Below are 10,765 nucleotides of genomic sequence, written 5' to 3'. Positions count from 1 at the left end.
TTATTTTCTAGATCTTAAAGCATACTTGCCAACTCTCACCGGGAATCGCAGCGTTTAGCCCTGCCCTCGCTGTCAAATGACGCATTTTGCGTCATTACGTCATGGGGGCGGGTCCAAAAGGACGCCATTTTGGAGCCCCGTCCCCCGTTACGCCCACCTCCTCCGCAGGCTCCCGGATTTGACCAACAGAAAGTTGGTAAGTATGTCTTAAAGACTTCCTCATTTAACACAATAGATCATTAATGGAGCATGAACCATTAATTTTAGGAGCAATAAACACACATCATTGTCTTATCACACCCTTATGTTATATTATTAGTTGTATTCCTTGTGTTACATCCCTCTCAGTTCATCATCAGCTATTTATATAGCACCACTAATTTCTCAGTGCTGAGAACTCATTCACATCAGTCCCTGCCCCATTAAAGATTACAGTCTAAATTCCCTAATATAGACACACACCGAAAGAGACTAACGTCAATTAGCCTACCAGTATGTTTTTGGAGTGTGGGAGGAAACCGGAGCACCCGGAGGAAACCAACGCAAACACGGGAGAACATACAAACTCCACACAGATAAGGCCATGGTTGGGAATCGAACTCATGACCCAAGTGCTGTGAGGCAGAAGTGCTAACCACTGAGCCACCGTGCAGTTGAGTTTGATTCTTCTGTCCCTCCACTCTTTTTTATTTCAGCGTAAAAGAAAACTGTGCCTCACTGCACATATATAAACATGTCAGCTTTCATCAAGCAATATAATATGGGTATTCTCTAATAAACGTGACAAGAATGCTTAGTGCACAACCCTTGAAATTATTTTTTAGATCAGAGCTCATTATGTCTATTTTTATTGTTTCCGTTTGTGAACAAGCAAGTTAGGAAAACAAAATAAATAAAACTATAATTGTTGTTTTAAATGTATAAACAAATATATATATATATATATATATATATATATACATACACGTCACATGACGCGTAAGTGCTTAGCGAAGCACGGGCTACCTGTTTCCCACCACTGGTGTATTGCATACATTTGTACCCACATTAAAGCAATGTACTCAGTAATGGTTATAGGAAGGCATGTACAAACCAGTGAATTAAAGTAGCCTGAAGGTGGAAAACAACCTTCACTAGTTTTGTTTTCCCTGTTTTGCCATTGTCCCAAGATATTTATAGAAAAAGAAGAGAAGCGCCAATTTTAAGGACTGTACTTTTTATTAATATTTATGTGAAAGATTTGTCTTCTGCTAAAAATATCTTGTTTACGTTTGCGGTCCCTTCCTATCAACATTTATAATTCTTGAGATAATTAAACCGACTTTTCGGAGCACATTTTAAGCATGTTCTGCCATTGTGTTTATTTAATGGTTTATGTAGTTTATCCTCATGTCATTGCACATATTATAGAGACAAAGAACAGAAAAATAAATGTCGTCATGCTGAATAAAACAGATATTCTCCATGGTGAATAGACATTGGACTAGAACAATGGTCTGCATCCGGTGGGTCGGGAACCCAAGTGGGGTCTCAGAATTATTTTTGGGGTCACAAGAACAATGACGTACTGAGCCCTAACTTAAAAAAAGAAAAGTTGGTCTAAATTGTGCTGTGTAAGATAAATCGCACTCTCACAATCTGGAATTATTACAAACAATATAATATTGCAGTTCATGGTCATTTCAGGAAATAAATTGTTTTCTTGCACTAGAGATGAGCATTTACTACAATCTGTCATGATGAACTGACCACAATATGGTACTGTGCTACTGAAATAACTTCCGCATGTACCCTGAGCAGCTAGTACTGAGGTCTTTTAATAAATACAAACATACAAATAAATAAGATTCTAGTGCAGAATTATGTATCTTTCATTTTACCGATTCTTTACAATAGAAGCAAAATTTGGTTGTAAATGGGATTAAACACACGGGTGGTAATTTGTGAAGCGCAACACGGCTGATACGCAGAAGAAGTTTTGGTACTTGCGCCTAGATTTCCGTTGAGCACAGGGTTTATGAAGCAAGGTGGTAAAATTGCGGAGTAGCGGAGGGGAGTTGGGCTCTGGTAAAGACAGTATAGAGTAGACGGAGTAGACGGGGGGCACCGATGTGCCCATTTTGTAGAGCAGTGCAGGATTTCAAGATTATTATAATGAGATAAAGAAGAGGGCAGTTTCTTGGCGTGCGGGGAGGGATAATTTGCACAGGTTTTAAGACGTTTCTGCCTCGCAGCACTTAGGCTCACACTGAGGTTGTGGAGCCATCCCCCAGAATTGAAGGGTAGACCTCCACCTTTTGTTCTCGGGACGATCTAGGTGCACCAGTGCGAAACTGGGGTGCGCATTGCAAATGATCTCCGCTGCCATCTTGTTCATTTGCTGTTATATATTGCTACATTCCACCATGGAACTGATGGAATGCCGTGTACATGGGTAGAGACTGTATGTTGTGCATAGATAGAGATAGGATATACCTGCAGATATTGGCAGTACCTGCCTTTACAAATGACACACAACCAAAATGATTCTGTTAAAAAAAGTTATAGACTTTTTTTGGCTCAACTCAACCGCCTGAAGAAGATAACCACTAGGAAAGTAAAACAACCTCCTCCCTACATACATGGTTTAGATCCTTTCTCCAGCGCCTCTATGATGAGAGGGAATACTGTTGGTAGATGTAAGTGCTGTTATCTGTGGTACTGTGGACGGTCACCAACTAAGTGCCAAAAATGCCTTTCATTCTGGTCTTCAGGTCACAGAACTCTCATTTAATTGTCACTCCTCCCAGGTCACGGCTATATGTCATTCTGAAAAAAAGGACAAAAAAATGTAGTTAATAAAAATGAATATTGTTCTGGTTATTGATAGTGCTGAATCACACCAGAATGAATAAGCAGCCAATGGGTGCTCCGGTTTCCTCCCACACTCCAAAAAACATACTGGTAGGTTAACTGGCTGCTAACAAATTGACCCTAGTCTGTGTGTCTGTCTGTCTGTGTGTGTGTGTTAGGGAATGTAGACTGTAAGCTCCAATGGGACAGGGACTGATATGAATGAGTTCTCCGTACAGCGCTGCGGAATTAGTGGCGCTATAAAAATAAATGGTGATGATGATGATGATTGGTTTAAGTCCTAAGTTCACGCAAGTTGTTTACTTCATTTCTGAAAAGGAAGAGTGGGATCTGAATGGGTTGAGTGAGTTTTGAAGCTGTGAGCACTTTCTTGTTCTACAGGGGTGTTTTCCTATCTTGACCGCATACCACATTGACGAAAAGTATCTTCCAGAGTGGATCCTAATGGAGGAAATTGGGCTGATGGTGAAAGCCTTGATCATAGGTTTTAGGACGGAGGTGTTGCCAAGTGTAAACTCTTTATGAACTACCCTTTGATGGGAAGCTGTCATGATAAAATGGTTCCCCAGATCTACAGATCGAATCAGGGTGTCATTTAGTGTCATTTAGTGTATGGCTCCTAGGCCTTGCCCTCCACATTGACTTAAGAATCTCCTTCGATCCCATCTGCCAGGTAGAGGAGCTCTGGCTACCATTGGAACCTGGAATTGTACAGTTTGGTGAAATCTGAAGAGATGTGTCCACATCTAACTAGTACATAAGCCAAACTTCTGCCGTTCCTCTGTGTGTATATTAGAGAGATAAGAACATTGATTAAAGTCACCTCGTGGCTCAGAACCGCAGAACTGGACACAGATAGAAAAGTTCTAAGAAGATGCTGCTGTGGACATACATTTGTTCGCCTTGAAATTTGAAATATGAGTAAATTGAGACATTTCTTACTGAATGTGAGTTTTGTTTTTAAGAGAAAAATCAAAACATTTAAATGAATGGTCCAAAAGTGATAGTCGGATGGGCTTTAAAGTGATCTTTTTATTCTTTCCACCATGAACATTTCTATTTGGACCTGCGATCCCACAAAAGTAGGTGCACAGTGATTTTACAGGGCAGTGATATTACAGTGCACCTAGCTGGACAACAGTGTAGCATTGTAACATTGTAGCTGTCTCTGACTACACTGTATAATCCTAACAGAACCTTCTGATATATGCAGCTAACAGTGAGAATGTGACATGGCTGTCTGGGTTATTGTCAATGTGGGTAAAGTAATAAATCAATACACAGGCAGTATAACAGCTCTGGGCCTGGACTTAAGTAAGGAGACGGTGCTCCAAGTGATATCAAAATTTCATGCCATACAGAGTGCAGTAAAATCATACAGACAGTACAGAAACATTAGAAACCACAAGCAATGTTCATATTATCCATCAGCAATGTGTTTAGATTAAATTAGATGGATGAAACAGGTTTAATACTGAAAATTAAAGTAGTTTAAGATCTCTGTGCTTGCTATAATTTTTCAGTGAGCAGTTTGGAAATTAATCCAATTGCAAACTTTGTAACATAAAGGAAATGGTACAATATATATGTATATATATATATATATATATATATATATATATATATATATATACATACACACATATATAGGCTCAGACTACAGGACATAGAGCTAGAGTCATCTCTTTTTTTTTTACAAAAGTTGCATTTACAACATGTATCTTTCCATTGATGTTCACCCTGTGTATATGTGCATATGACGTTGCAGCTCTTGCATTGCAGGTATTTTGCAGTGGGAACACTACTGATGTAGGCCAACACAAGGTGCCAAATAAAGCATATAAATAATTAGAGTCTAATATATTACTGTGCACATTATACTGTATAATGAACTGACTCATTTCCTGCCTGGTAAGACGTAGACACAACGCATACAGCAGTACAGCACTCTGCAGACAATAACAGTTATTTACCTCTGTGTTTCCTGTCAATTGGTCTTGTCTTATTCGTTACTGTATTCTGGAGTAAAGTGGGTGACCAACCCCTCATTGTATCATCCTTCTCTAATGACAGCTAGAGTACTGAGACTTAGCCTTTCTATTGAAGCTTCAGGTATAATGGGAATTAGTAAACCGTGATCTATGCACGGTCTGTGGATAACTACTTGTGAGTAATTACTTGAAGTTAAAAAGTAGTCAGTACTTGTTCAATTAGCAACACTCAAATGTGGAGGAGGTTGAAAGTAAGTGCAACCATCCCTTTCCTTTGCCATTAACGTGACTTCATCAAGCTGTTTGTATTCCTAAACCAATCGCGCCTCCTATTCTTAATCTAGCCTTCCCCTACTGAAACTTAACCCTAACATTTCCTTCCCATAGCATAAGCCTAACATTCTTCCTTCACACAGCCTATTCCCAACCTCCCTGTAGCTCTTACCCAACTGTCCCCATCCCCACACCTTATTCACAACCTCTCTGTAACCTTCACCCAACTGCTCCATCCCCACAGCTTATTCCCAACCTCTCTGTAGCCTTCACCCAACTGCTCCATCCCCACAGCTTATTCCCAACCTCCCTGTAGATCTTACCCAACTGTCCCCATCCCCACACCTTATTCACAACCTCTCTGTAGCCTTCACCCAACTGCTCCATCCCCACAGCTTATTCCCAACCTCCCTGTAGATCTTACCCAACTGTCCCCATTCCCACACCTTATTCACAACCTCTCTGTAGCCTTCACCCAACTGCTCCATCCCCACAGCTTATTCCCAAACTCCATGTAGCCTTCATTCAACTGTCCCCATTCCCACAGCTTATTCCCAACCTCTCTGAAGCCTTTACTCAACTGCTCCATCCTCACAGCTTATTCCGAACCTCCCTGTAGCTCTTACCCAACTGTCCCCATCCCCACACCTTATTCACAACCTCTCTGTAACCTTCACCCAACTGCTCCATCCCCACAGCTTATTCCCAACCTCTCTGTAGCCTTCACCCAACTGCTCCATCCCCACAGCTTATTCCCAACCTCCCTGTAGATCTTACCCAACTGTCCCCATTCCCACACCTTATTCACAACCTCTCTGTAGCCTTCACCCAACTGCTCCATCCCCACAGCTTATTCCCAACCTCCCTGTAGATCTTACCCAACTGTCCCCATTCCCACACCTTATTCACAACCTCTCTGTAGCCTTCACCCAACTGCTCCATCCCCACAGCTTATTCCCAAACTCCATGTAGTCTTCATTCAACTGTCCCCATTCCCACAGCTTATTCCCAACCTCTCTGAAGTCTTTACTCAACTGCTCCATCCTCACAGCTTATTCCGAACCTCCCTGTAGCTCTTACCCAACTGTCCCATCACTACAGCCTATTCCCAACCTCCTTGTAGCCTTTACCCAATTACTCCCATCACTAGTCTATTCCCAACCAACCTGTAGGCTTTATCCAACTGCCCCATCCCCACAGCCTATTCCCAACCTCCTTGCAGCCTTCACCCAACTGCCCCATCCCCATAGCTTATACCCAACCTCCCTGCAGCCTTCATCCAACTTCCCCATCCCCACAGCCTGTCTCCAACTTCCCTACAGCCTTTACCCAACTGCCCCATCCCCACAGTCTCAAGACACCACTATTTAGAATCAGCAGAGACTGGAGCCAATGAGCACCAGGAGACTGAAGAGAGGCTGAAGTAAGACTAGGCAATAATTGCATAAAACAATTTATTACTTTGTTGAAAGATTTTCTTTTATTTCAGTAATATCTGCACACAGCCAGGTGTACATGAGAAAAGGATCTCCTAGATGTACTTACGATCTCTAGTTCGGCCAACAATGTCCACTGTAATGTGAGAGTCAGGCTCATTATGCAGCGGTCCTGATGCATGAGGAGCTCCCATTGTTGGATGATCTTCCCTAATAGTGAAAGAAAACAGACAATTGAGGTAATTTACGGATGAGCGTTGCATATATGTGTGTGTTTATTTACCCTTATGACCATTTTAAGACAGAGGACAAGCTCCCTGGCCCGGTGCACCATTAGAAGAGGCCTTTGCTCTGGGAGCAAAGGGGGGAAATCGGTGGGGACATCAGGGGGAAGCCCTTGGAGTGGGACGACTCAGCAATGCCCCCTCATCTCTGGGCCCCACAGCCACCACACCCTCTGTATCAACGATTGTTATGCCCTTGGCTAAATATACAGTATGTCCATATATCATCTCTATATCAACCATGAGGATTCAAACCTCGAGGAACATTTTGAGGTTTCCTTTAAGGACACATCCCTGATAGACTAAACACTGCTCTCACATGTCTTTATGTTTACTGAGAGGCTGATGTCATTGTGATGTATGTAAATATATTACTTTATGTACTTGTTTTACTAATCTATTAAATATGAAACATCTGCCAAATGAACGCCCCCCCCCCAAAAAACAAAACAGAAGAGCAGAGTTATGTATATGCTGGTCTTGCTGAGCTCCGTGATTTATATTTAACCCTTTAATGCATGTACACCACAATATCACCAGCAGGGACCGGATATATGACCAATCTGAATAATATGTGGTAGTTTGTTATATTTTTAACATACCCCTCAATATCCCCCAACATCAGGAGGATGGGACCGTCCTGTCCTTAACACTCAGACTGTGATAAAATGTATTTCCATCCTCATATATCTCTTAGATTCAGTGGTAGTACAAATAATTTAATACTTATATATTAGTTTAATACTCACGTGTCCACTGACATATTACTGCTGGTCTGCATATCCTCCTGCTCTAATGTAGAACCTGTTCAATAGATTCAGAAGACACATTTAATTAGCACAGAATCAATAGTTTAGGAATACTCGAAATTAAATCACCCCAATAATATTTGTTCAAATACAAAATGAAATCCTAGGAAAATGTTCAAGAAATATAAAAAATGCTAAGTAATTTATATAAACATGACATCTTCACGATGAAAGCTACTTTATTTATCAATAAGAGGCTAAAGGCTGGCAGCCTTCAGCAGAAACTCAGCATCAGACTTGACCTCTCCCTGCCCTTTATCCTGCATAGTACACCAGAACCTCTTCCTGTCCTTTATCCTGCATAGTACACCAGAACCTCTTCCTGCCCTTTATCCTGCATAGTACACCAGAACCTCTTCCTGCCCTTTATCCTGCATAGTACATCAGTAGCTCAGCCTCAGACTTGTCCTAAATGCATGTGCAAACAACAGACCTGGACCTGTTATGTGCTTTTCTAATTCACGTTTTTATGCCACCATTATGTTAATGGTTCAAGCTCCTCTAGATCCCATCTATATAAAATACATCCATGGAATTATTTTAGCCAATGGTGGCATATTTATAATACGTAAATCATAAAGGATTAATCATACTTGCCAACTCTCCCGGAATGTCCGGGAGACTCCCGCATTTTGAGAGAGTCTCCCGGACTCCCGGGCGAGTGTGGCAAAATCCCGGATCTGCCCACTTCCTAGTGAAGTGGGCAGAATTAGGTCACAAACGCCGCGATTCCTGGTGAATCGCGGCGTTTGGCCCCGCCCCCTCTGTCAAATGACGCATTTTGCGTCATGACGTCATGGGGGCGGGTCCAAAATGACACGGATTTTGGAGGCCCGCCCCCCCATGACGCCCACCTCCCCCGCAGGCTCCCGGATACCAACATTGTAAAGTTGGTAAGTATGGGATTAATGTGCAAACAAATCAAGAAGATAATAAAGAAAACAAGTGCAATCCCTACAACTCTGCCACCATGGGCCCGGAGCTATCTTCCTTTTCCTTAAATCCAGGTTTGCACAAAAATGTAGAAAAAAAGCACATTTTTAAATCAAAGATGAAGATTTTTGGAAACATGATACCTTCCCTTTGAAGGTCTTTAAACATCATATATTAGCATATATTGTAGTGTTTTCTTTGCATTAATCCATTTCATCATCATTGGACCCATCTATATCTCCTTTACAATGGATGAGTAAAATCAGTTTCCAATTTGTATCAATAAACAATTAAACAGATGTAAAAGTAAGTTGACTGGAATTGTTCATTTTTAGGATATTGATGTTTTTCAATGGCTCCAGGAACGTTCAATATTAATGATTCATTCTCTTAGATCTCAGTGACATTTGACACAATTGATTTCCTGGTTTTCACTGAGTCATCTTTGATTTCACGCCATAGTGTTAGAACGGATTGTTTCCTTCCTTAGAAAGCTTTAAAGTTGGATTAGCCCAATCTCTTCAGCTCACAAGAGTAAATCAGTCTGAGCTACTGTAGTTACCCTTAGTATTTTCATCACATACTCCTGAATGCACAGTGAATATATAAAAAAATGGACAATATTCAGATTTATTAAATGGCAAATATTTAGTGGCCAGGTGATGATCAGCAACCAAAAAAACAAGAGAGGTAATTTATAGCAATCCAATGTGTATTATGGAGATGGGGGGACTACTATCACTCAGGAAACTTGTTAACTTCTTTTAGTTATAACTAAGTTGTCATTATCTTGGAGAAAGTCATGACACCCACTTATGATTCCGGCTTGTCTCACTGCAGACTTATGTAGAGCAGGGGGCGAGTAAAATCACTCGTGGACATTCATATTTGTCAAATTCTGTGTGGTACAAATAAGTGATATGTTCTGGGGTGGAACAATAGCCAGTAAAGTTACGACTGTTGCGCTGGGTGGGGCCCCCGCTCTTCTCTCCCGAGCATGTCTGTTGGTGGTAGGAGCATATACAGAGTGAAGCCATTTGGTAACACAGTCCCCAAAAATTTTGCCATCGGCAGGGGCAAGCTGGGGGGGCATCTGCCCCCCGGGCCAGTCCCATAGTGGGCTGGTTCACTGGACCATCTGCATTTTTCATCCTTTAAAATGTTCCTAATAGGTTGCTGAGTCGAATGTTGCCCCGGGGCTAAAATTTGCCACTACTCCCCTGGCCATGGGGACTGACGATTTTGATTGCTGATTTCTACACCCACTGATGGAGCCAGAGATTGTGTGAATGACTTGTTTCCTAGGTAACACAAATGATTTCTACAGATTGCTGATTGGTGGACTCATACAAATGGGCTGGGCCAGTGATGTTCACAGCAAACATAACTGACAAGCAGTGCTAAATAATTTCATCTTTTTGTCCTCTATCAATAATAAGCTGAATTCTACTAACTATTGGCATTGCTAAAGACAAATGACAAGGTACTAGGAACACTGTTTAATAACTGTGAGTGAATACTGGTGAATGACATGACATAGGCAAAATTATATAGTTTACAGAATATATCTGATTGTAAAGTTTCCATCTGTAAAATTAATCCCCAGAATTGTTTTTTTGATAGATTAAATAAGAAGACAAAATACATTGTTTAGTGTTACCCCGACTTTCCACTACATCGCTGTTAAACAGTAAACTTTATTTTCTCCTCTCCACAATAAACAGTAATAGCCAACCCCATAAAGACACTGCATAAAATAGCAATAATAGAGGACAAATAGCTAAACTGCTTTAGCATTGCTTGCAATTTATGTTTGCTGTTTCATCGTTAGCCCTGTTCATGTGGATGAATCCTCCAATCAGCTGTCTGTAAAAAGCATTTGTATTAACTAGAAAACTTGTCATTCACAACCTCTTACATCTGAGCTGCGCCAGAGTGAGGCAAACAGCTGAAATGATTTAGCATTGCATGTCAGTTATTTTAGGTATGGTATATTATTTAGCTCAAAACTACACAGGCTTTGATGTAAATTAATATATAAATGATATTAAATGAATGTCCAAAAGTGGCTTGTTCTTGATCTACACTGTGCAGTGAGCCGTGGTAGAGTCACAAGTGATCGCCACGTTTTGTCTTGGCATTCTCATAGAACAATACAACTTGTAGTTACACCTAAAAGATTGTTT

General features: G+C 41.1%; 1 protein-coding gene across 6 annotated transcripts in view; it reads right to left on the bottom strand.

Annotated features, from left to right (window-relative positions):
* Window positions 1-1,199: 1,199 nt before the first annotated feature.
* The window catches only part of LOC142158094 (uncharacterized), a 129,637-nt gene continuing 120,071 nt past the window's right edge, over window positions 1,200-10,765 (bottom strand). For all 6 annotated transcript variants that reach the window (XM_075211726.1, XM_075211723.1, XM_075211724.1 and 3 more), the window contains 3 exons: window positions 7,587-7,641; window positions 6,663-6,763; window positions 1,200-2,808 (listed from right to left, as the gene is read on the bottom strand). In XM_075211726.1, the coding sequence (XP_075067827.1) occupies window positions 2,804-2,808; window positions 6,663-6,763; window positions 7,587-7,641 (161 nt within the window). In that variant the 3' untranslated portion in view covers window positions 1,200-2,803. The remainder of the gene's footprint in view (window positions 2,809-6,662; window positions 6,764-7,586; window positions 7,642-10,765) is intronic.

This window comes from Mixophyes fleayi, chromosome 5, assembly GCF_038048845.1.
Source record: "Mixophyes fleayi isolate aMixFle1 chromosome 5, aMixFle1.hap1, whole genome shotgun sequence".
Taxonomy (NCBI): domain Eukaryota; kingdom Metazoa; phylum Chordata; class Amphibia; order Anura; family Limnodynastidae; genus Mixophyes; species Mixophyes fleayi.
The sequence above is the reverse complement of the archived record's forward strand: the minus strand, read 5'-3'. Positions and strand labels throughout refer to the sequence as shown.